We start from the raw sequence: 26,326 nt of genomic DNA, 5'->3' as shown, positions 1-26,326 counted from the left end.
ATACACGAGTGTGCACACACATACACATGTGCACGCATGCACACACATGCATGCACCCACAGGCACATACATTTACGCACGTGCATGCACACACACATATACACATGTGCGTGTACACACATACATATGCACACACATACATATATACATGTGGGTGCCCACAGACACACACATGCATATACACGTGTGGATGAACACACACACACATACACATGTGCGCACACACATAGGCACACACACACACACTTTGGCCCATCTCCTCTCTGTGCTTCTTGCTCTGGCCTTGGGCTCCAGCAGCCGATGGCTACGGCCTTTGGTCTTTGGGGTCAGGCACACCTAGATTCTGGTCCATGACTGCCAAGCTATGTCTGCCCAGCAAATCCCTCCCTGCCTTGAACCCAGTGCCATCTGCTCCACAGAGGCTCCTGCAGGAGGATCCGATACGTCCTGACGTGCAAGCACTTTTACAAATGGTAACAGGTCTACAACGTGTCATCAGACGTCACAGTGCGGGGTCAAGGGGGAGCAGGCAGTGAGGGTAAAGGGGGTAACAGGTCCCAGAGACCCCTGCCCTCCACGTGGGGAGTGGGGACAGGTGTGACTCACCTGGGAGATCTGCGGGAGGCCACCGCAATCTGCCATCTAGGGGAGACAGGGAAACCGGTCAGTGCAAGGCCTAGGTGGAGGGCATGCCGACGCTGTGGACTGGCTGCAAGTGGGCATCCACTCTGCCTGCTGCCCTACCCTGGGTCCTGCCCTGTGAGGGGACCTGGGCAGGTTGTGGGTGGGGAAACCCCCGCCTCACTCGGCTAGGCTGCTCTGATCACTAACCATGTCGGCGCTGAACTCTGCCTTCTCGGCACCATCACTTGCAGCTTATGACAGGCCAGGCGCTGTGGTAGGCCCTGTAGGCGGTTTCGCTCTGCCCCTCAAGAACCCTGGAAGGGATGGCTGTCCCACTTTAGAGGCAGAAACTGGGCCAGAGAGAATTGGAGGAACTTGTAAAGTCCTGAGCGGGGTCTGTCTGACCAGAAAGCGTTCACTGCACAAGACCCCATACACATGAGGTCTTTAAAGACCCCTCGGAAGGAAAATGCAACATTCAAGCCTTCCAGTCTGATGAGGCTCCTGGTTGGTCATCCTCAGTAAATGCTGTCGCTTCTGAAGGTCCTATTAAATCGCCACATCCAAAGTCATCGCTGCTTAAAGCCATTTCAGGCACGTGTGAAGATTTATTCAAAGCCTAGGGCTCTGGAGCACTTGGGGAGGAAAATGCGGATGGGATGAGGATGGGGAAACAGAGCTGGAAGTTCTCTTCCAGTGAGAGTGAGTGAGGTTGTGGCCAGCCTGCAGTCCAGGCTCAAGGTCAAAGTCAGCTAACCCGGGGAGGCCCTCAGCCTAATGAGGATGTAGTGACAAGACAAGGGAACTGAGCTCCAGGGGCCCATGAAGCAGGGCAGGGTGGTGCAGTGGGCAGAGTCTGTCTAGAATCAGGCCCTGCCCTCACAACTCCTGTCCATCCCTCTCCAGAGCACCTTGGCCAGCTGCCCGTAAGCTCCTGGACTCCCATACATAGATCTCTTCAACTTTGCAGTCTTGGGTTACCAGCCAGCACTCAGTCGGTGTTGCTGAACAGACAGTCATCATTTCTGTGGTTTCTGACCACCAGTTACACTATAATCAGGCACAACTCAATTCTGCAGAAAATTTTTGGTGTTTCTAAGAAAGAATAAGTGCAATCCCCCATTGTTTTCCCTGTACCTTGAGGAGAGTGGTCTTCGTTGGGTCTAGTTTCGAGTTGCACTCCACCTGGATGGGAAGAAGGAGAAGAAATTTCTAATTTCCTACCTGAAGCCAAAGTCATAAACTTTACCCCCTCCTTGCCACTCTGCTACCATCATCAGAAATTCCAATATTCCTACTGGTATGGAAGAAAGAACACAAGCTGTGGTATTAAACAGATGGCTTTAAATTCTAGCCCTGCTACCATGAGCTGTGTGCTCTTGGACAAGCTACTTAACCTGTCTGAGCCTCAGTTTCCTCATCAATAAAATAAAGAGAGTATCTTTTTCAAAGGGTTGTGATGAAGATTAGCTAAACTGTAGAAGGTGCTACAGAAACAGTCACTAAATGAACGGGCTTCTTTAACCAGCTGCTGCCAATGATTCTTCAGAGTCAACATCCCCAGTCCTGACAACTATTCTTCACATGAAACCACATCCACCAAACTGGTTTCTTTCTGCAGTTTCTCAGTGACCCTCTTAAAAGTGCATCCAGAAGTGGGAAAAATCCTCACTTGTGATGTCCAGGGTGCCTAAAGTAGAATTATCACCTCTCTTAATGTAAGCAATGTATCTTTACTGATACATCCTACGATTATGTCCAGTGGACTTAAGGTTAAATGTTAGTTGCTCATCGTGTCTGACCCTTTTTGACCCCATGGACTATAGCCCTCCAGGCTCCTCTGTTCATGGAATTCTCCAGGCAAGAATACTGGAGTGGGTTGTCATTTCCAGTGGACTAGATTGCATGGTTCATTTGGATGCCCCAGGTCTTTACTAAATGAACATTTGCAGACCCTGGACTAGCTCACCTCTCAAAGCACATCACAATTCTAGACTTTTCCCAATAGCCCCTAAGTCTCCCATGTCCCCAGCTGTAGTGACATTGGAAAGATAGAATCCTTGTTTTACCTTTACAACATCACAGATGGGAATTAAGGGGTGAACTGAGCCCTTCCTAAGCTCTGCTCCCCAGGTCCCTCTCTGCCCTGTCAGATGATAAGGCTCCAACCAGGTCTGAAAGTGCCACCTGACTCCCAAATGGGCAGAGAGTCTCCTGGCCAGGAGTTCAAGTGGCAGCATGCCCATATAAACAAGCCAGTGGGAGGCAGCTCGGCAGGTGAAGGGGCCTGGGAGATGAGTTAGAAGGCCCACTGCCAAGTCACCAGGGAAGGAAGCTGGTGGCTGAGCCCTCTGCCCAAAGTCCAATATGGCATCCAGAAGATGTCACTTGCTCTGATGGGAGCAGAGGAAGGGCAGAGGGCGGGCAGAGAGACTTCATACAAAGTCAACCAGATCTGGACCATAGATTTAAGCACAGAAGCTACTGGTGATTTCTACGTACCACAGCATCCACAGCAGGAGAACTGTCCCCAACCACCAACAGAGCAGGACACCTGGGGGCAGGGAGAGACGGGGAGTTAACACAAGGTTCATTTAAAGATTCTCATGCTCCCAGACCTGCCAGGCTGGGACCAGAATTCTTAAAAAAAAAAAAGAAAAAGAAAAAAAGAAAGAAATTATTTTGTTTTCCCCGTACTCTTCTCTCTTTTGCTGCCTTCTTTCTCCACCCTCTGCTTTATTCTTAGGATAAAATGGGTAAGTAGTCATTTACACCCTAGTATGAATTTCAGCCAGAGAATTTCTATGCCCTGATATTTTATTTTTAAGTACTCCTCAAGGAAGGATGAGTAGGATTTTGCCAGTCATCAAAAACAGAGATAAAAAGGACGCACCTAATTAAGGAAATTGCATGTGCCAAATTCAGGTGTCAAATAATATGGTTCATGTAAGGAACTATAATAAGACATAGTCATTACTGGTGGAATCCAGTTGGTCATACCCAGGACTGTCTTTTCCTTCTAGTTTTATAAAGCACTTCAAACTGGGTCCTGTGCCTTATTTGTCTCCAGACTCTGTGAAGCAAAGCCTCAAACGGTTGGGCGTAGAGTAGGTGTTTCATAAATTCTGTCGGGTGTGGTTATTAGCATGCCTTGTTTGAGATCTGAGGTCCCCCCAACCCTAGGTCTCGGGGACGCCCTACAAGCCAAACTCCTGCACAAACAGATGAGTGAGGCTGGGTCATACCCAGTCCCTGGCTAGAATCCACCCAGGTCTTGCCAACTGGGCTGTCCTAGCACCACGCAGGCAGTCCTGCCAAGCTCAGGGCTAAGATGCTGCCGGCACCGGCCAGCAAAGCTAAAGAGACAGCGCAGAGGGAAAAGGCAACTCACTGCAGGGTGACCGTGTGGGCTCCAGGCATCGGCCGCTCGATCTCCAGGTCCCGCCGGCTGCAGACAACAAACAGATGCACTGTTATAACAGCGTACCCTCCGCTGGATGAAGCCCCCTTCCACCCAGGCAACCCCCGGAGTCCTGCACTGGCCCCTCTGGCAAACAGCCACCCACATCCCAAGCTGTGTGGGGTCCCACCCCAGCCCCTCTGGGTCCACAGAACTGGCTTCAGGGGCAGCAGGACGCATACATTTCCTGTGGACTCCACCTTATTGTCCTCTGGGTTTTTTTTTTCCTTTTATGCACAAATCACATCCTTCTGTGGAGGCTTCCTCATTCCCACCTGTTCCCCAAGCCACAGCCTTCACCTGCCAAATGCTGTCCAGGCTTTTCTTTTAGTCTGAGTCTTACTCTCACGCCTAACTCGGAGTCCTCTACATAGTAACCAAACCATCTCTTTAGAACTCAGACCTGACCCTTTCACTCCCTCCTAATGCTCCTATGGTTTCTCACTGTACAGATGGCCACCAGCCTCTCCCTGCCTGGCACCTCCCAGCATGAGATACCCTTTCCCAGCACTCAGCCCGGAGCTGGTCTGGCTGGATTCAAATCAGGCTCCTCTGCTTGCTAGCTGTGTGGCCTCGGGCAGGGTGCTGAACCTCTCTGGGCCTTCGCTTCCCCAGCAGGAGATGACGGTGAGGGCACCCTCATCATGGAGTTTAGGAGGCATCAGTTCTTTCCTGCAGCGTGTGGGGCTGCGGGAGCTGCTGCTGGTCTCCTCAGTGCCCACCGCCCAGTCAAAAGCCTGCCCACCGCAGTCCTCGCTAGTGTCTGCTGAATGAATGGGTGCTCAGCCTCCGTGTCTTCAGCTACTCGCTGCGAGTATTACCTGGCCCTCATCACTGAGAGGCTGGGAGGAAGGTAGATGGGAAGGGACACAAATGCCCTTTGTAAAGTTGAGTTATTAACATGTGAGGAGACACAGAGCCCAGGAGGCTCATCCCTGACCCCTCTGTGGAGTGGCAGACTGAGTTCCTTGGGGATTCTAGAACCTTTGGCCAACATCAGTGGCCCCAAGCTGTCCCCTTCCCTAGCTGAGCCCCAGACTGTCACCCAGGCATGCTTGAGAGGGCTGCACCCTTGCCAAAAGCTAGGCTCAGTTGCTCCTTACCCTTGAAATGAGTCCCTCACCTCCCAGTAGCCTTTCTGGATTCTTCTCCATGTCCCTCTCAGCTCTCCTCACCTCTGGTCCTTCTTAGGGTCAGCCTCAGCACAGGCACATACATAAATCCACGTGCAAATCGTTTGCCATGTGACTGCATGTCACTCGTGCTTGTACCCCTGGTGATCTGGAGTGGAGTTAAGCTCCTTGCAAAGTACACATGTGCTCACTAAGTCATGTCTGCTCTTTGCAACCCCATGGACTGTAGCCGGCCGGGCTCCATTGTCCATGGGATTCTCCAGGCAAGAATATTGGAGTGGGCTGCCATTTCCTACTCCAGGGGATCGTCCCAACCCAGGGATCGAACCTGCGTCTTCTGTGTCTCCTGCACTGGCAAGGTGGATTCTTTACCAATGTGCCACCTGGGAAGCCCCCTTGCAAAGGATCAATACTCAAAACTCCGGGAGGCACCTGACTTCCCGGAGCCCTTACTGGGAACCCTGGTCCTGTTCATCTATATGCTCCAGGGCTGGTATTAACTTTCTGCTCCCCGCTCCCTTGCCCCATCTTAGTTCTGGACCTACAAAAGCGGCCATCGTGTGGCCGAACAGCACCGGGTACCTGTTGTAGGCGTTGATGAACAGGTGCAAGTTGCCTGGGTTCATGTCGTTCACGATGTGGTGGCGGTAGGTGTGGACTACCTCCACGTTATTCTGCATTTCCTCCTGCGCAGAGAGAGGAGAATGTCGTTTGTGGAAACTATGGCGCTGGCTGGTCACTACCCTCGCCATTCTTCATCTTTTTCAGGTACAAAGTGAAGATGGCAATGCCTAATCCATAGGCCTGCTATGGGCCTGAGGGAAGCTTTGTGAAAGTAGAAGCTGTACCCAGAAGCAGACTGATGTCTGAATATCAACTGCGAGGAGAGTGATCACAAAGCTGGAGGGGCAAGCATGCCTTTCTGGGCTCAGATTTTGGGAGTTCTGATCTGAACTCAGTCCTTCTGGGTCTGAACTTGGCTCCATCACTGTCCTTTTATTGTACAAGTGTTTTACCTCTCTGAGCCTCAGTTTCCTTTAATAATTAAAAAAAAAGAGTGGGAGTGACATCACCTACTTCAGCAAATTGTAGGATTTAATAAAGGTTGGGCTGTCTAGGAAGCCCATCGTAAACACTGATGTGACTTTAGCAATTACTATTAGTTTCTTTTTAATGGAAATAGATGAAAAGAAGTTTCTCATGTTTGCAAAACAAAACTAACCCATGCAATGGGAAGTTGCCAGAAAGAAGCTCAATCTTGATTCCCAAAAGGGCCAACCAGACCTTTGCAGAAGGCCGGCCTCAGCCTTCTCTCTCCCTGGTTCCTTTCTGAATGTGATTTGAGACAAACAAGTTATGAGCTTGTTCTGTTTCTCATTTGTACAATAGAGGATGCTGCAATTTCATGAAAGGGCCTAATGTAATTGACGACAACCAGATCAAGAGTGGGAGGGAGCAAAGAGGGGCCAGCGTCAGCCCAAGGCTGTGTCAAGACAGTCCACGATTACTGAAGCAACAGGGACCAACTAGCTCTTTTCCCAGAAAGAAATCAGGAAAGTCACACTCTGAGGAACTGTGCTGGGGTTACAGATCAAAACAACTGCAGTAAGTTGGGGGCACCAACAGACACCCCAAGTAATTTCAGGTACAGTCAGGCAAAGTTCTCACTCTATACTTGACACCCCCCTTCCAAGAAAATACAGACAGTGGCTCTGATCTTTCCTATATTCCTATAAGGTGCACATTATACACTCAGGGTGGAGAAATGTAATGGAAACTGAAATATAAAAAAACAGGACTTTGGCAGTCTGAAAGGTTGTCCCAGTGATGTGTTCACATCACATTCCTGGACCTTGTGAAGTTAACTTATTTGGAAAAAAAGGTTTTTGCAAATGTAATTAAGTTAAGGATCCAGAGATGAGGTCATCTTGCATTATCCCGGTAGGTTCTAAATCCAGAGATTTAGAACCAGCGTCCTTGTAAGAGAAAGAGGGAGATTTGAAACAGATACAGAGAAAGCTGTGCAGAGATGGAGGCAGAGACTGGAGTGAGGGACTACCCGCCAAGGAATGCTGAAGCTACCGGAAGCCGGAAGAAGCAAGGAAGGACCTTCCCCTAGTCCCATTGGAGGACTGAGGCCCAGCTGATACTTGATTTCAGACTCCTGGCCTCAGAAGTGAGAGAGAATATATGTCTGTTGTTTTAAGATATCCAGCTTGCGGTGCTTTGCTACAGCAGCCACACCAACGAACACAAGGACCAACACAACGCACACTGCAGCAGCCCAGCAAACATCTGCTTCCCCGGGTGTCATAAGGTCACGCTCTCCAGCCGCGGAGCAGGCAGTGGTGTGCAGGCCACATACAGGGGACAGAGCACATCACTCCAGGCTGGACAGGCAACGAGGGGCACTTCAGACCCACATCCGGCCCTCTCCCTCAGCAGGAGGAACAAGGCCAGAGGCAGAGGCTACGCTGGCCAGGGGACAAGGCAGAACCATGCACCACTCCCGTGTCACCAGGGGCTTGGCTCAGACCAGCCTCAGTGCACAACAGCCCATCTGAGAGCCAGGTACCAGCGGAGGCACAGGTGGCCAGCATCCTGCATTGGTTACGGGAACCCACGTTGGAGCCAGACTCATGGGCTCCAATTTCAGCCTCTCTCGCTGGCTGTGAGACCTCACACAGGTCACTCAACCTCTCTGGTCTCAGTTTCCTCCTCCACCACTGGGGGGGAACGTATATATATATATATATCCATAACTGGGAATAAAACGTCTTTCTCTCACGAATCACAGAGTCCCTTACGACTGAGGCTAACACAGTCCGTAGATGTGCTTGCTGTTGGCTTTGTCATAGCCCAGAACTAAAAAGAACCCAACGTCCATCAGTTGGTGAATGGAGACGCAACCTCTGGTCCATCCACACCACAGAACACCACTCAGCACAACAAAGGGATGAACTCTCAATATGCCCATCAACACAGATGGATCGCAAAATAATTAAGTGGACTGGAAGGAGCCAGATTGAAAAATTAAGGAGCCCATACAGTGTGATGCTGTTTACATAAAACTAGGGAATTCTGGCGAGTCTGCAGCGACCCAAAGAGGGTCAGAGGAAAACCAAGAGAAGGTGGCCCCGGGGAGGTCCTGGGGGGAAGCTGTGTTGTTAGTCACCTGGGCTTCAGTGATGGTTTTTACCGGTGTATACGAATGCCAAAATCTGTCACATTTTATAGTTTCAATATGTGCTGTACTTCAATAAAGCTGTTTAAAAACACTTCTGTTGAAGGGAGAGCGAGAGAGAAGGAATGACCTGACGACTGTGGATGAGTCACGACTCGCTGTTTGGGGAGGGTCGGGGGGTCGTCCCCTCGCTCCGCGCCCTCTGCGCAGGGCAGCACATGACTGAACAACAGAAGGCCACACTCACCTTCCCGAAGAGGTGCGACACCACCATGTCTGGAAGGGCTTGGGTCCATCCGGAGATCTGGGAGGACAGAAGCGGGCGGGATTAGATCGCAGGCATTTGTCGCAGCAGCCAGACAGGGTCAGCAAACCCCACTGCCCTGGGGCGGAGCAGCGGCCTGGGCTCCCCCGCATCCAAATCTGGGGTCACCCCCGTGATGGAAGGTGGTCTCCCGTCTCCAGTTACCTACGGGGCCGGGAGCCCTGGCAGACGTGGCCTGGCCCTCCATCCGTTCCTTACTCTCAGAGCCCGGGGCACAGGAGATGTGCAGAAAATGTGTCTGAACAAAGATCTCACAAGTTCCCAGCATTCACCAGGCCACAACTCACCAAGTCCTCAGCAAGAGGTGGCGGGGGGTGCAGAGTAGGGTGTTCTCTGTTGCTTCCAAACACACACTGAGTTGCTGGTCTATACGACAGGATCCGTTTATGCCCAACTATCCTTTCTGTGTCATCCTCCAGATTTTTCCCTCTCAAGCTAGTTTCCTCTCTGAATATTCTGACCTTCTCTTCTTTACCTGCTCCCACTGACAAAGCTAGAGTTCTACAAATGCTAGGCATACAGCAAGAACTCCGTAAGTGCTAAGTATACAATAGGCGCTCCATAAATGCTGGGTATACAGCATTTATGGAGCTGTATATACAGCTAGGTATAAATGCTAAGTATACAGTAGGAGCTCCATAAATGTGTGTTGACCAACTTCAGTGTCAGGCAGGGACTGGTAGGGGAGAGAAGCTCTAGACCTGGGTGTTCTCCTAGCTGTGTGACCCTGGGTTTGGGGGTCGCATCACAGAGCCGCTGGACCTCAGAGGTCCATAACCAGGGTACCGGGAAGCTCAGAGTCATGAGGCCAAGGCGAGGGTTACACGAGGCAACTACACATGTCCCAGGATCTGACCCCAGTGTCTGACACACACTAGACCCCCAGGAGAAAGGTCTTCTTCTACCAGGGCTGCAGCTGAGAAGGAAAGATACAGCGCAAACAGTAAAACCCACAAAAAGCGCTCAGGCCCACATCAGCCAATGGTCAACGGCCCAGCCCCACGTCTGGCACAGGACAGCTACCAAGAAGCCAAACCGGCCCACTGCAATGTCACTCCCTTTGCTGGAAAACAAAATAAAAAACAGGGAGTGTGTTCCGCTCTTGAATATCATGCCAGCGGGAGGAAAGGCCTCCCGTGTCCTGGCAGAATGTTCCAGGAAGAAATGAAATATCAGAGTGGCCAGGGTGGGGTGGGAGGTTGTGGAGGGGCATGACCTCTTCACACTCCCTGTCCCCGACAGCCACCCCAAGCTTGGCAAAAACACACTTTCCAAATGAGAAGCCAGGATAACCCCGGCTTGAAAGTCTTTGTCCTGTTTCCATTGGAAGAGTTTCCCCTTCTCCTTGGCAAATACTAGGGCCTTTATGAAAAAAAAAAACAAAACAATGATCATTTTTAAAAGATAAACAAGGAACCAGCCAGAGCTGAGCTTCCCGAGACAGCAAGGGCCCTTGCCTGGGCAGGGATGTGCCTGTTCTCTCTGCGTTTCCTGCCCTGTGGAGCTTGGCTCCAGGTGGGCACCTGGCACCTGCTGATGGAGGCGGGGCCCGCGGTGAGCCCAGCTCAGGGGTGATCTGAGGACCCCAGAGTCCAAGGGGTCCTCTTCGGCCCCAGTTCTCTCACTGCCCGGCTCTGTGCAACCCTGGGCAACATCCTAACCCTGCAACCCTCAGTTTCCTCCTCCATAAGACGGTCACAACAATCCCCACTCCTGGGATGACTGAGGATTGAATGAGGTCATGCAGATATAGCCACAGAGCATAGAAAGAGAACCTGATAAACACTCAACACATGTTAGCTAATTATTATTGGCGTAAAACTAAGTGGCATCAAATATATATATATTTTAATTAATCATATGTGGGTGACTGGGGTGGCAGACATTTGTCTTTTGTTTTGTTTGTCTCTAGGCTCAGCATCTTACTATAAACCCAACATATGCTACGTCCCCAGTAGATACATCTTAACCCAGGCTCTCCTTATCAAAGCTGGCTGGAGACCCACATCCCACTGGTATTATTGACTTGGACAGTAGTGTCTTGTTGAAATCCGAATGGCACATGGCTGAGATCATGTTCACTATTCAAAGCCAAGCAGAGGAAAGCAGCCTTCTTTGCTGGGGATGGTGGAGGGGGGTGCAAGGAGAGGTTCCCTGCAGTCTGCCCTCCAGGCAGAGTTGGGCACACCTGCCCCTCTGCAGGCTGGGATACCCCTGGCTGACCCAGGCCCCCAGGCTCACCTTGGAGGCGGCCCAGTCCATCCAGCCTTCCGCACACGGGTTCACGTTGATGAGCACAAGGCCCTCCACCATCTCGGGGTTGTTGAGCTGCAATTCAAGGCACAAGGTGAGAGAGACAACCCAGCCACAGGAGAGACTGTGAACTTTAAAATCAAACTAAAGACAGAGAATAGTCCAAGAGGGTCCGTGTGGACCCCCAGAGCAGGCTGATGCTCTGGATGTGCCCCCCAACTTCCAAAACTGAGGTTCCAGCATAGCAGACACTACATGGGACTTCTGAGAGAGTGCAAAGAGGAAACTGTAGGAGTCGAAGCACACAGACTTGGCAGACCTGCCTGGGACAAGTCACTTCACCCCGCTGCCCCTCAGCTTCCCCAGCTGTGAAATGGGCGCATCACACCACGGATGTCATAAATCAGACAAGGTACTCAGCTCTTCAGGAATCAGTAAGAATCCCCTTACTTCTCAGAGATAGAAATCTAAGATAGAGTTGAGCCTGTATTTTGTGGGCTCAGAGCCTAGACAGCCAGACCATTTTGTATTCATGCTACCATTCCTAACCTCTAGAAAGTCCAGCAAATAATAGGCCATCAGATTACATATGGTTGAATACAATGTCTGGTCAGGATACAAAGGACCTGAGAGCCCCAATGTGGACCCCGAGTAATGTCAGTGATGTTCATCATGCCAACACGCGCATCTCTGATTAGTTAAGCATCAGTCAGGGTCCAAGACTTTCCTGACTATAAAACCTGTGCAGCTGTCACAAAGAAGGGCCACAACACAACACTCAGTGATGTGAGGCCCTGGTCACAGTCAGGACGATGATAAAGCATCTGTCTAGTGAGGCACTTCAGTGAAGGTGAAAGGGCCACTGCTGTGTACCTAGGGGCACAGCCCTCACATGCCACGGGCATACAGAACTCTGGACCACACAGCCCCATGTGAACTGTGGTTCTCCCTTGGGAAATGGAATTATGGTTCATTTCTTTTTCCCCTTTGTGATTTTTTTCTTTATTTGTGGTTTTTCCAATTTTCTGCCTTAATCTTGAATTAATTTTATTTAAAACATATTTTTAAAAAATGTTTCTTGTTAACCAACAAGGACCTACTGCACAGCACATGGAACTCTGCTCAACATTATATAGCAGCCTGGATGGGAGGGGAGTTTGGGGGAGAATGGATACCTGTGTGTGTATGGCTGAGTCGCTTCGGCTGTTCACCTGAAACTATTACAACATTGTTAATCAGCTATACTCCAACAGGGGCTTCCCGAGTGGCTCAGATGGTAAAGAATCTGCCTGCAATGTGGGAAGTTCCCCTGGAGAAGGGGATGGCTACCCACTCCAATACTCTTGCCTGGAAAATCCCTGGACAGAGGAGCCTGGCAGGGGCTATAGTCCATGATATTGCGAAAAGTCGGGCACGACTGAGCAACTAACACACTATACTCCAATACAAAATAAAAAGTTAAAACAAGAAAACTCACAGCAAAGCGAGTGAGGATGTAGGCACCTGCTCCAGTTCCCATTCCAATGATGCTCTTCAGCCTAGAAGCAGAAATAAAAATTCACATCCCAGGCAGGGGAGCGATGTGAGGCCGTGCTGTCCTCACCCCCTGCCCTGAGGAGCCCCATCTCTCCCAGCGTTTGTCCTGGGCATTCCTGAGGGTGGCTGGCACCACGCCGCCTTACGTGCCCTGGAGGGCCTGCAATGCCATGCACTCTGTGGCCTCACAGAAGACCACAACCTCGGGAAGACTCCTCCCCTCCCTTCACTCTGCTCCTGACCGCGGCCAGGCTCGGACAGCGCCTGATGGTCATTTACGGGAAGGCCGAGTCCCTGGACTGCCTCTCCCCACCCTTCAGCTGAATTTTGGGTTCTAAAATTTGGAAGGCAAGTGAACTGGGCAAGAACTCTGAGGTGTTATCATCACATGAAAGGCTCAAGGAAGAAGGAAATGAGCACTGAAGAAATAAGGGCCTGCAACACATTCCAGAACATTCCATGGGAAAGAAAAAGCAATAAGAGAAGAGAGGTAAGGAAAGGGTGGGTTGAGTGGCTGCCATCATGGGGTGGATTCCTCAGGGAGAAGAGCCTGACTTGCAAGAAGCACATCGGAGTAAAGAGACTGTGAGAAAGATACTGTCTGCAGAGTGTGACAAGCTGGTTTCTTCCCTATCTTTAAACATTCACCTAGAGTTCAGTGGTGGGGCCAGATCAAGGCCCCAGGAGAGACAGAAGCTCGAGGTCACCTTTCTCTGCAAGCTCTTACCCAAACTGCTGCAGGACTCCCGGGAGCATTTCAGCCAACTGGTCCATGGAGGGATACATGTACCTTGGGAGAAGGCACACAGAGGCGGTTAGCGAGAGCTCGGACCCCGGCAGAAATAAACAGTGCAAACTGGAACACGCTTGAACGGCAGGGACGGTGTGACAACCTGCCTTGTGCACCCAGACTCCTCAGTCTAGTCCCTCCGTGGCCCCTATTCCAGGTACCCCCACAGTGCATCAGCCTGTTCCTCTGAGCAAGGGTGCTCTCCATCCTAATCCCCCCAAACCCTCTGCTTTGTAAAGTGGCCCCTTACAAACTGCTTCCTATGTCCCAGGTCCCACATCGAGCATTAGATGAGCATTGTAAACTCATTTGGCTTCCCAGGTGGCGCGGTGCTAAAGAATTCCGCCTGCCAATGCAGGAGACGTAAGAGATGCAGGTTTGGTCCCTGAGTCAGGAAGACCCCCTGGAGTAGGAAAAGGGCAACCTGCTCCAGTATTCTTGCCTGGAAAATTCCATGGGCAGAGGAGCCTGGTGGGCTACAGTCTACGGGGTCACAAAGAGTCAGACACGACTGAACGACTGAGCACAGCACATAGGCTCATTTAATCTTTACAACAAATCGCTAAGGTTGCTATGATTTCCTTTGTATAAAGATGATCAATATCACTGAAGCTAAGAGAAAAGTGACTTGGTTTCATAGATGAACAGGGACTTGGAGCTCAAAGGGTTTCAAAGGAGGTTCCCTGGCAGCCCTGCCGGGAAGTGTTCCTGATCTTACGGAAACCCCCTCTTAACTTCTCCCCCCAAGAGGTGCCCAGGACACAAGGTGGAGAACGCATACTACCCTGATGGGGTGGACACAGTGGGCTAATTCAGCATCAGGAAAGGAGGCCTGGGGAGTTCAAGGCACGAGACGCCTCAATTCACACATCCTCTGGGACCACAAACTTTGCCGACAGAGGGCTGGAGGAGCTCCCCTCTGTTCCAAACTGGCCCACGACAGCAGGGGCGCTGGAGGGTGATGGTGTGAGGGCTCACACTGGGGCGGTTAGGGAGCCTGCTCCACCTGACACAAAGAGCCGACTCACTGGAAAAGACCCTGAGGCTGGGGAAAACTGAGGGCAGGAGGAGAAGGGGGCGACAGAGGGCGAGATGGCTGGACGGCCGACTCGATGGACATGAGTTTGCGCAAACTCCGGGAGACAGTGGAGGACAGGGAAGCCTGGCGTGCTGCAGTCCTCGGAGGCCCAAAGAGTCAGACGCAACTGAGGACTGAGCAACAACAACAGCAGGGAGTCTGCCGGCCGCCTGGGTCTGACTTCAGGGCGAGGGCGTCCCCTCTGCTGGATGCAGGAAGCAACAGAGGCTCCCATCACCAGCTCCTCAGCAGGGCCTGGAAGGGATCTCTTGCTCCCACTGTGCCCGCCTTTCCAACGGCGACACGAGTGGTCCAACCCCCAGTCCCACACGGAGCCACTTCCCCGCCTGGCTCCTTCCTCTCAACCAACAGCAACCCTATCCACCACGTCACGCTGAACGCAGTTCTCCTTCCCAATCATCTCCCATTTCTAGGCTGGCTCTGCCTCCCCAGAGCTCCATGCCCACACTTACTCAGGAGGCCCCCACATGCAGGAAGCTGACTCCAGAGGCAGGAGGACCAGCCAGGCACCCCCACCCCCCATCCCTGCTTTGCCAACTCAGCGTTGGGATGAAGGGCGTGTACTCTGGAGGCCCGAGGAGACCCCCAACCACAGGAGGCAGACAGGAGCCAGACCTATCCCACCCTCCAACAAGCCAAAGGCTGGAATCGCATGGTGACTTTGGGGAACAAAGACCCGGAACCTTAAACTCTAGGTCAACTGAATAAAAATTCCTGGGAGTGGAGTCAGGGTTTCAGAATATTTTTAAAATGTCCCCATCAGGAGCTAAGAGCCACTGGGTCACCCTAACTCTTTCAATCTGGCCAAGCAAAGATATGCTGACAGACCTTTGTCTTCATCTGCTGCTTTACTAAGTTTATAACGTGTATGTTATATCTCTGGGTGTCCCTGCCCTTCCTCTCTGAGAAAGAGTAATGATTTAGGATAAATCGGTGGATACATGTATATGTATGGCTAAGTCTCTTCACTGTCCACCTGAAACTATCACGACATTGTTAATCAGCTATACCCCGCTACAAAATAAATAGTTTAAAATAAAATAGAATAATCTGAAATACGATGAATATATGTAGATGTATAACTGAATCACTGTGCTGTACACCAGACACTAAGTCACTCAGTCGTGTCTGACTCTCTGCGGCTACATGGACTGTAGCCCACCAGGCTCCTCTTGCCATGGGATTCTCCAGGCAAGAACACTGGAGTTGGTAGCCATTCCCTTCTCCAGGGGATCTTTCCAACCCAGGAATCGAACCCGGGTCTCCTGCAATACAGACAGAATCTTTACCATCTACGCCACCAGGGAAGCCCCAACACAATACTATAAATCATCTGTGCTCAATCATTTCTGACTCTTTGAGACCCCATGGACTATAGCCCACCAAGCTCCTATGTCCATGGGATTTCCAAGGCAAGAATACTGGAGTGGGTTGCCACTTCCTTCTCTAGGGGATCTTGCCAAACTAGGGATTGAAGCTGCGTCTCTAGCATCTCTTGCATTGGCAGGTGGATTCTTTAACACTGTGCCACCTGGGACGTCCTGCAAATCAACTATACTCCAACGAATTTTTTTTTTTTTCAGTTAAAAAAAACAAAAAGAAAGAAAGAAAAGGATAATTCAGAACAGTAACCAAAAAAACGAGATCTCTTTGTGGAGACCAAGAAGGCCTTTTCTGGGAGACTTTAAACCCAAGAACCTGTTCCCACCTTGGTTCGATCACACCGTGGCAGGATTCCGCCTCTCCTGTGTGACCCTGACTGTCCAGTACATTCATTAAGCCTGGCCTCAGTTTCATAGCCAGAACTGAAAGGCTGTGCCAGTCATACACCGCGGGGGAGCAGGAATTGTAGACACCCACGAATAAGGTAGTCTGATGTTCCCAAGAGGGGATGAGCCTTAGATTCAGCAGACTGGGCTCAAATCCGATCACCCTCCTCCTCCAGTTAAAACAGTCGCACAGCCTTGAGCAAGGCAGTCAACTCCTCCATGCCTCAGTTTCTCCATCTAGAGAATGGAGCTAGCAGCACCAGTTATATAAGGATTAAATGCAAATAACATTTGCAAATAAAGATGATTAAGCCTGGTCACAGGATGTACTTCATCAATATTACTTCCAACAATGATCTCCCTTTTTCTGCCCAACTTTCTAGTTCTCTCTGCTAACCGTTTCATCTTGTCAAGAACCTCTCCCACTTCAGTCCTGTCTCAGTCACAAACACCTACTAAAAAGTCAGCGTAAACGGGCTGCTGTGAGGCCGGGGACAGGGTGTCCAGAGCGGTGGGGGATGGGAGTTAGTGTATGATGCTTGTGGGGCTTCAGTTTAGGCTCATAAAAAAGTCCTGGAGATGATGGTGGTGATGGCTGTACCACAGTGTGAATGTACTTAATGTCAATACACTGAAAAATGGTTAAACACAGTAAATGTAAGTTATATACATGTTATCATAATAAAAAAGAATAAAGTTAAAACCTAAGGCCTCCCCCCACCGCCTGTTTCCACCCTGCTCGGCTTTCCTGCCCCCCTCCCGGGGCCCAAGGCTCCCTGCTCTTACCCCGTGGGGAAGGACGCAGCGCCGTCCTGCTGGCCGGGGGCGTCCACATGGCAGACGGCAAAGTGCTGGGTGATCTCTTGCATGTCCTCGGAGTTGAAGAGAGGGTTGTAGCAGGTTTTGTCTGGAGAAGAGGCAGGTGAGAGAGCAGAGGAAGAAGTTAGGAGAGAATGAAGTCTGTGTCTGTTCTGTTTCACGCCTACATGGCAGACGGAAGGAACTTTCAAGAATGGTCACCTTTTCTTTCCCACTGTCCTCTGCAGATAAAAGGCTAGAAGCCCGCACACCACAGTGAAGAGTAGCCCCGCTCTCTGCAACTACAGAAAGCCTGCACAGAGCAACGAAGACCCAGCAGAGCCAATAAATAAAAATTTTTAAAAAAGGACCTAGCTTGGGATCTGGTACAGATGGTTATGGCTATGCAGAAGACATGTTGGAAAAGAAGAGATTGATAAAAGAGGAATGAGAGTGAAGAAGGAAAACAGTTTTCGGTGACCGACATCATTCCTAGCCTCAAGGTATTAAGAAGCTATAGCGGGAAAAAAATGTCAGTCAGGCAGTCTGCTGATCAAGAATTGAGCAAACACCTAGCTTGCAACACACAGTAGACTAGAAAGGCCTATACTTTCCTCCCTAATCGTCACAGTACCATTTCTGCTTTCTGTAACTGTAATATTAAGCTGATCTTATTCCGGGCCCCCTCCATCAGTAAAAAGCCCACCTTTGGTAGCACTTCCTGGTAATCATAAGAATCCACAGTCTAAACATTCACAGCAGCAGCATGCAGAATAGTCAAAAGGTGGGAGCAGGGCAAATGCCCAACAGCTCAGAACAGATAAGCAATCCGTAATGGGTCCACACCTCGTGGTCTCATTCAGAGAACAGTACTAATACATGGTACAATGTGGACAAATTAAAAAAAAAAAAAGCCAGATAGGAAGACCACATTTTGTGTGATTCCACTGATTTAAAAAATGTCCAAAGTAAGCAGATCTTAGAGATAGAAGGTAGACTAGTGGTGGCCAGGGGTTGGAGGGTATGGGAGATTGGGAGGGTGACAGATAAAACGACAGGCTTCCCTGGGGGCTCAGACAGTAAAGAACTTGCTTGCAATGCAGGAGTCCCAGGTTCAATCCCTGAGTCAGGAAGATCCCCTGGAGAAAAGAATAGTTACCTACTCCAATATTCTCACTTGAAGAATTCCATGGACAGAGGGTATAGTCTAGGGGGTCACAAAGAGTCAGACATGACTGAGCAACTAACACTTTCACTTCACTTTTCAAAACTGCTCTAAAACGGTGTTGGTGGTTACACAATCCTGTGAAAATATTAAAGTCTACAGCTTGCTTTCGTTAAAAGCAGTCCCTGTCACACAGACTGATGCAGAGGGTTCCTGAGTTCCCAGGCTCTCCAGGCCCCTGGGCAGCACACTCCAGGCTTGTCCAGTCTGTAGCAAGAATTCTTCCCAGAACATCTCCAGGAAGTCCCCTGCATGCTAAATTGCTTCAGTCGTGTCCAACTCTTTGCGACCCCATGGACTATAGTCCTCAGGCTCCTCTGTCCATGGGATTCTCCAGGCAAGAATACTGGACAGGGTTGCTACTTCCTGCTCCAGGGAATCTTCCCAACCCACGGACGGAACCTGCATCTCACGAGGTCTCCTGCATTGGCAGGTGGGTTCTTTGTCACTAGCACTACCCGTAGTGAGAGTTCTTCCCAGAACAGCTCCAGGAAGTCCCAGCAAAAGAGAAAGAGCTGGACGCCCCCACACCCACCCTTCCTAGCTGACCGTGTCCCCCAGCCCTGGTGGGAGCTGGCTCACCCAGAACTCCTCGGAACTTACGGTTCATCCCAATGTCGTGGTAGGTCAGGATGACGGGCCGGTTCCCCTTGGGGGTCCCACACAGCGTGACGTGAATGGAGCCATGCAAAGTCTCGATGTCCTGCTCCTGGGGAGAGAATAGGCAGACCGGCCTGTCACGTGGGACCCGAAGCCACGGTGTGGCTGTAATTACTGCCTACAGACACCCAGCATGTGCCATTGCGGTTTGCAGAAGCTTCTCATTTGGTCCTGGGCTTTGAGTGGCAGAGCTCTCTCATCACAGAAATCACTCGCAGAAGCAGAGATGGATGAGGGGTGACCACAGAAACCCACCCCTCCCATCCCTTGTGGTCAGTGGTCGCCAATCTGAAGACCTTGACTCAAAAATAAAGAAATACACCCAAATTCTCAGGTTCCACCTTGAGAGCGGAAAAGCTCATTATCTGTGCTTCTAACAAAAACTCTCTCCCTTCTCCATCCATCCCTGGCTGAGTGATGCAAGGTCTCACAAGGCTTCCTCTTTGAAGATACCTGAAGCATCTCCTGGGCTTTACCCTGCTTCTATGAAATAGGAATAATAATAGAGCCTCCTGGGGAGGGTGAGTGCTTTACAGGGGATGATACTGCGTGTATCAGGCTCCCTCCTAGTGCCCAGGCCTGCCCTCAGCACAGGGGTCCCAGCCTTATGCCCCCCAGCCCTCTCTTCCTCTAAGTGCTTGCATTACAAGAGCTGGAAAAATCCACAGAGGATGCAGTATGGTCCGGCCCCCAGTGGGGGCCACAGGTCATCTGCCGGGCCCAGCCCTGGCTCTAAAGCCACCGTGGGAACAATGGTTCATTGTGGGGGCTGCATTCTCCATTGTCTCTTCAGCTGACCCACATGGTGCCCTCTAAAAATAGGCCAGGCCGGGCAGTGTCCCCACTGGCTTTGGGGCATCAGGGTTCAAACCCAAGCTCGGCCTTTTCCCAAGCCCTCTGAGACCCTGGAGATCCATCTTATAGACAGGAGGGAGCCGCCCAGCAGAGGAGATAACCTTAAACAAGGAAACAGCGCCAGGTGAGAGGGGGCTGTCCCGGACAGGACTCAGGGCAGAGGAGTTAACGTCCTCTTCCTTGTCGCAGCTTCTCCAGTGGCACAAATCTGCTTCTTAGCCACCTCCCCAAATGGCCTGCAGATTTCCACGGAGAAAGGGTGACTCTGCCCTGCACAGGGTCTGGCCTGGAGGAGGTGCTTAGAGATTTACGCAAAGGAGTCAATTCTAAAGGAAATTAACCCTGAGTATTCATTGGAAGGACTGATGCTGAATCTGAAGCTCCAATACTTTGACCACCTGACACAAACAGTTGACTCACTGGAAAAGACCCTGATGCTGGGAAAGACTGATGCTTGGAAAGGGCAGGAGGAGAAGAGGGTGACAGAGGATAAGATGGTGAGACGGAATCACTGACTCAATGGACATGAGTTTGAGCAAACTCCAGGAGATAGTGAAGGACAGGGAAGCCTGATGTGCTGCAGTCGATGGGGTCCCAAAGAACTGGGCATGACTGAGCAACTAAACTGAACTGAACCGTAGCCAAGGGTGGACAGAAGATTCAGTTCTGGCTAACGAGATGTCAGCAGAAGTTTCTGGGGCTTTGAGGAGAAACTTTTTTTAAAGAGTCAGACTTGGCCTTTTGAGTTTTTCCTTTCACCTGTCTACCTGCCTACTACTTGGAACACAGATGTGATGCTTGGGGATTCAGCAGCCATCTTATGAGCTTAAGGACAAAAGCACCATGCTCAGGATGACAGAGCAGGAAGCTGGAAGAAGGGTGACATTTGTAGTCTGCTATACTAGTCCTCTGGGTCAGCACAAATATCAAACCTTACCCTGTTTAGGGCACTGTGTGCTGGATGACATTAATGCCAATGCTACACTCACCCTGTGACCCTGGCCAAGTTACCAGACTTCTCTGAGAATTCCTTCCCTCGGCCATAAACTGAAGTCAGTAACAAACCCATCTGCTTATGGAGATGCTCCTGAGACTAAAAGCGTGGTAGGCACTGCACATTGCAATGTCTCCCTGCAGACTGGCTGTTCCAGTTGCCTCCCCAGAGACAATTACTGTCAAGCTACAAAGACCAGCTCCCAGGGTTTAAATCAACTGGCTGGATGATCTAGGAGAGCTCTGAGATCTGCTGCCGCCACCTCCCTCCATAATCCGCCTGCTCAGCAGGCCCTGGGGAGACACTGAATGCGCTGGACTCAAAGAGGATGACACACTTACCCAGGCTCTAAGTCAGCTGGCGCGCTAAGCTGCCCCTCCCCTCAGTCTAGCAAGCCTCGGTCAAGGGACAGCCTGCGGATGGAGGGCACCCTTGGGAACAACAGGCAAAGAAAGCTGGTTTGGGGCTCATAAGATGCAGCATTAAGTCAAGGCTTGTTGAGGCAAGAAAGCCAGATCATGAGAACAGAGGCTCAGGAGAAAATGCCAAGGGCTGGCCCCACCACCATCTTTTTGTGAAATAAGGTACCCTCCCCTCTTCTTCCCGGTCCCCTGCCTGGGCGCACGGTGGGGACGGGTGGGCCTGGCTGAGCCACTGATCTTGCCCTGCCCACTGGGTAAGGAGCACGTGAGTTATGAAGACTGACAGGGGAGGGGTGCATTGCGGAAGGAACGCAATCGTATTTGCACAGAAGGACCCCATCCACTTCTGGGAAAGCTCTAAAAAGCCAGGTCTGGATCCTGTGCTCCTAGGACAGCCATTTCACAGAAGACAAAAGCCAGTCCCGGGGGCTGAAGCCTAGCACCCAAAGGTACACAGCTGCAGGCCACTGAGTGAAGATTCTGAACAGACCCCTGGGCTTCTAAGTCTTGATCTCTGGCCCACTGGGACATCTAGAAGAGAAGGAGATCTCACAGAGGTCATGCCCCCTCCATTTCTCAGCTTTCTTCAATGTTGTCATCACATCAAGAAGCAGTCAAGAAGTTACAGTCAGGAAATGATCTGCAGTGGGTGAAAGGGCGACGGCCTGGGAATTCAGCTGGAGTCTCCAAGGAGGACAGCCTCTCTTGGATTACAGAAAGAGGAAGCGGGGAAGAAGGGCCATCCATGGAGCACAGGAAGGGACTTCCCTCATGGTCCAGTGGATAAGAATCTGCCTGCCAAAGCAAGGGACGAGCGTTTGACCCCTAGTCCCAGAGGATCTCACGTGCCAGGGGGCAGAGAAGCCCGTGTGCCAAAACTACAGAAGCCTACAAGGAGGAGCAGCCCCTGCCTGCCTCAACTGGAGAGAGCCTGCGTGCAGCAAGGAAGCCCTAGTGCAACCAAAAACGTAGGATCAGTTCAGTTCAGCCGCTCAGTCATGTCTGACTCTTTGCGACCCCATGGACTGCAGCATGCCAGGCTTCCCTGTCCATCACCAATTCCTGGAATGTGCTCAAACTCATGTCCATCGAGTTGGTGATGCCATCCAGCCAGATGATACGTAAAACAAAAAAGATTCTAACACATCTCTTTTCGAAAACATAGTCAAACAGAATCCTTGGAGTTAGTTCTTGGACATGAGTGTGCCTTCTCTCCAGATTGCTGGACTCCTGAATAAAGTAACCTTTCCTTTTCAACCAACCCTTGTCTCTCAAGGATTGGCTTTTGAATGGCAAGCAGCCGAACCCAGGATGCCAAACCTGTCTTCAGTTAACAGCATCACAGCAGATTTTTTAAAATTGATTTACTGCTCTGTTGCTCTCCTATTCTCCCCAATATTCAGAAGTTAGAAACATAAATTAATAAAAAAAAAATAGCTTATGTAGTCACTAAAAGAAAAAAAAAGATCCCAGTGCATCTTTAAAAAAAAAAATAGGAGGCGTGCGTGCTGAGCCTGAAGCAGTGACAGAGTGCGACTGTCATGACCCCTTGGGGACAGTGCTTCTGCCCCCATTGTTACAGATGAGAAGACGGAGCCCCTGGGAGGTCAGACAATGGGCTGAAGACACAGGGCTACCAGAGGCAGAGCTGACCCGCACCCGCCCTGTCCAGGACACCTATTTATTCCTCAGGACCAGGAGATGGGCGTGTACACAATGTCAGTCTGATGGCCTGGGCTGGACAGACCTGGCGAGCCGATCGGAGCCCCACCACGGGGCTGCTGGCAGGTGAAGCGTTCCCCACCCCTCCACCAGGACAGTGTTTCCAGGAAACCCGGGAGGAGGGCAGAGAGGTTAAGCCTCACTTGGCGCTGACCCAGATGTGTGCCACCGCCATCTGTCACACTGTCTCAGCGGCTTCCTCGGAAGTGAGGCTAGGGGCAGGCAGGGACGGGAAACGGTGGGTTGAGGATTTCCAAGCCTCTGAGTTCTGCCCACCTTCAGTCAGGGGGCAGGAAAACAAGAAGCAATTGTGTGCAAAGAAAGACATTCATAAAAGGTCACCGTTTCCATTTTCCCTGTGAGTTGATCTGCTTCCAAGAGATGGGGGGGCGGAAATCAACGTCCCTACAGGTGGGAATCAGACACCCCCCACCCCTCCGCAGGCCCAGCTCCACCAGACCGGGAGCTCCAGAGCAGGAGCGAGACCCCAGGAGACCCTCCAGCCCCCACCCCTCCTGCCCAGCCTCCTCCATCCCCTCCACCCCCAGGCCCTGCGGGTAACATCAGCTCATTGCCCGGAGATCCCTGGTGAGCACACAAACACAGATTCCCATGGAAACCACATCAAATCAAACCATCCAAATAACTAAAGATCCAGGTAGAAGGAATTAGAAAGGGCAAATCCACCAAGAGGGGCCAAAGGAAGTGACCCAGCCCCTGGGCGTGGGGAGCTACGAGCAGTGAGCTGAGATCTGCCTGCCCCCACCAGCTCGAGGGACTGAGTCAGGCTTTGCCATCTAGCTTATCATTGTGTGACCCTAGGCAAATCCCTTACACCCTCTCTGACCCTGTCCTTTCAATGATGATGCCAACAATACCTCTTGTAAAGGACTGTTTTGAGGGTTGAGATGATGCAGGAAAAGAGGTCAGCACAGTGTGTGACATACAGCTAGTGCTCGAGACGTCAGCTCTTACAGCACCCGAATAGACAGAGGGACCACCTTTAAGACTATCGCAGTAGTACCCTCTGACCAGTTTCTTAACATCTCCAACGCTGGTCTCTTACCTGCAAAGGAAAGGTCACTTCCCACCTTAGCAAGAAAGCCCTGAGACAAAGGGAGGACACACCAATACCCCCCATCAGGGGCTTTCCACAAAGCTTCCCCACCTGCAGCAGAAGGGGCAGGTCTGGACCATTAAGAATCTGCCAGCTCTGATAGTCCCGGATTCTAGAATTCTAGCCAAAGAAAATAAACCAGAACTCAAAATACTTCCACTTTCCCTACTCATCAAATTTGCAAACACTACTGCTTAGGCTGATGCCAGAACCTTCTCTCCCGAGCCAGATCAAACCACTTCCTTCCTGCAGCCCCAGCACCCCAGGCCAGCAGCCCACCCAGCTCCATGCTCTGAGGGCATCAAATCTCAAGAACTGCTGGCAGAACATCACATGCCTGGCCGGGCACCCATCGACCTGCCCTAAAACAGCACCCTGGACAGAACAAACTGCCCATTTAAGGTGACATCAGCCAGCATGAGATAAGGCCCAGACGCCATCTGCTCTGGAGGCTAAGCTGTCTCCTGAGACAGCAGCCGTGAGGCTATTTCTCACTGAGGACCTCTGGGCTAACTGCATGTATTTTGATTTGTGCACACACATACACACAAAGTTCTTGACCACTTTGGGAAAGGAAACGAGTCTGCCCCCATTTAGTTAAAACGCTGAAGCACCAAATATTCTTGAAAAATAACACTGGCTGCTTTGGGACACTCACAGTGAAGAAGAGCAGCCTCCTTTAACTCAGCCCCCAAGAACTGCCCAGAAGGGACTGCATTCCATGAGCCTTAAGGACCAACTAAATGAACACGTAAAAGTGGACTGCTGTTAAGGCACGTTGATGGTCCAGTCCTTACATCAGGACCCCGTCCAGGGTTTAAACATAAACCCACAGGAGCACTGTTTGGATTAGCTACCTGGACAGGTCTTTTCTGATAAAAAATTGCAAAGGTGTACTGACACCTAATCCATGAAACGTAGATTGGCCATTCTAGGGGTTAGTCCTGCAGTACATGTCCTGGTTGACAGAGTTGATCTGGGGCAGAGTTGGGTTCAATGGGGCCCCTTCACAGCTCTTGGCCATGGGAAAGCCTCGGTTTCCTCATCTGTCAGGCAGGCGTGAGGGTGCAAGTCCCAAAAGATTCCAACAAAAGAGCCTGGGAAGGCCTGGGCCTGGCCTGGCTCATCAGAGAAGCTGAAGCCCACCGCACGCAGGAGTCCCCGTGTGAAGCTGAGGTCAGGGTGTGCAGGCGAGTCCCTGGGCTGGGACGCCCATCAGCTACCCTTGAGCAAGCTGCTGTCAGTCTCTGCTCCTGGCGCAGTGAGCTGTAACCCGTCAGGACCCAGAGAACATCAGCCTTTACAGTACGATGCGTCTTCTGAAGGATGCCCTTCAGAAGTGACTCACACCCACGGTTTTAGAGACTGCTGGAAATCTGCGGGAAACCTTCATAAACATTGTGAGTCAACCGGATGCTGCGGCCAAATCCAAATGAATATAGTTTCATCCAAAGATCTTTTCGGAAGCAACCTTGACAAAGCATCACTTGGTACTTGGATTTAGCTCAGATATTGTGGGTGCCCCACTCCACCCCACCTTGGCTTCTAAGGACTCAGGAGGAGTGGCTGCAGTCTCAGCTTTATCCCCAATCCCCCTGCCCCGTGACCTCAGGGAAGTGACTGAACCTCTGTGCACTCAAGCTGTCCATCTGTCAGAAGCAGACGGGGTTCGTTGTGAGCAGCAGGAACGCCAAACGGGCAGCTCACTCAGAGCGGTGCTGAGCAATATACTCCTTTAGAACTGACTTCCCTGGAAATGGGGTCACTGCCTGACACACTCGCCCCTGTATCCCCAGTGCCAAACAAGATGCCAGGCACAAAGCAGGCATTTGTGAAAGGGACAAAGGCAAGCACAGTTGGAAAAATGCCTCCAGCTCCCAGGAGAGCTCTGGGATCCAGTGGGAGGGCTCGGCCCAGGCTGGTGACCCTCATCCTGCCTCCTGGGCCCCTTGCCCAGGCTTTCGTCCTCTGTGGTCTTCAGGTCCTCACTCTGCTGATGTCCAGAGGATGTAGAACCCCACCCCGACCCCGGCCTAGCCACCCTCAGGTCCACTGGTGCAGACGGGTGGGTGCAGATGGGTGGGTGCAGACGGGTGGGCACCTACCCTTGTTCTCCACTCTGCCTCCCACCTGTGCCAGGGACGGGAGCAAGTGGCAGAGCTCTGCAAACGGTCTCGAGTGACACAAAAGTGACGAATTATCTTCACAGGGAACAGGTAAACTACGTCTTCGAGGTTCCTCCATGACTAAAATTTTAGAAATCTATGGCCCACAAAGAGGTCAAACCAGTCCCTCCTAAAGGAAATCAACCCTAAATATTCATTGGAAAGACTGATGCTGAAGCTGAAGCTCCAGTATTT

At 51.2% G+C, this 26,326-nt stretch overlaps 1 protein-coding gene across 1 annotated transcript in view; it reads right to left on the bottom strand.

The window, feature by feature from the left end:
- The window catches only part of NDRG1 (N-myc downstream regulated 1), a 55,147-nt gene that overhangs the window by 7,078 nt on the left and 21,743 nt on the right, over positions 1–26,326 (bottom strand). The window contains exons 4-14 of the mRNA XM_068984025.1: positions 18,800–18,905; positions 16,960–17,080; positions 13,243–13,305; positions 12,457–12,517; positions 10,968–11,054; positions 8,649–8,705; positions 5,800–5,903; positions 4,016–4,072; positions 3,127–3,178; positions 1,762–1,809; positions 607–642 (exon numbers count right to left, since the gene is read on the bottom strand). Of these exons, the coding sequence (XP_068840126.1) occupies positions 607–642; positions 1,762–1,809; positions 3,127–3,178; positions 4,016–4,072; positions 5,800–5,903; positions 8,649–8,705; positions 10,968–11,054; positions 12,457–12,517; positions 13,243–13,305; positions 16,960–17,080; positions 18,800–18,905 (792 nt within the window). The remainder of the gene's footprint in view (positions 1–606; positions 643–1,761; positions 1,810–3,126; positions 3,179–4,015; positions 4,073–5,799; positions 5,904–8,648; positions 8,706–10,967; positions 11,055–12,456; positions 12,518–13,242; positions 13,306–16,959; positions 17,081–18,799; positions 18,906–26,326) is intronic.

This window comes from Capricornis sumatraensis, chromosome 11 (assembly GCF_032405125.1).
Source record: "Capricornis sumatraensis isolate serow.1 chromosome 11, serow.2, whole genome shotgun sequence".
In the NCBI taxonomy this organism is placed as follows: Eukaryota; Metazoa; Chordata; class Mammalia; order Artiodactyla; family Bovidae; genus Capricornis; species Capricornis sumatraensis.
The sequence above is the reverse complement of the archived record's forward strand: the minus strand, read 5'-3'. Positions and strand labels throughout refer to the sequence as shown.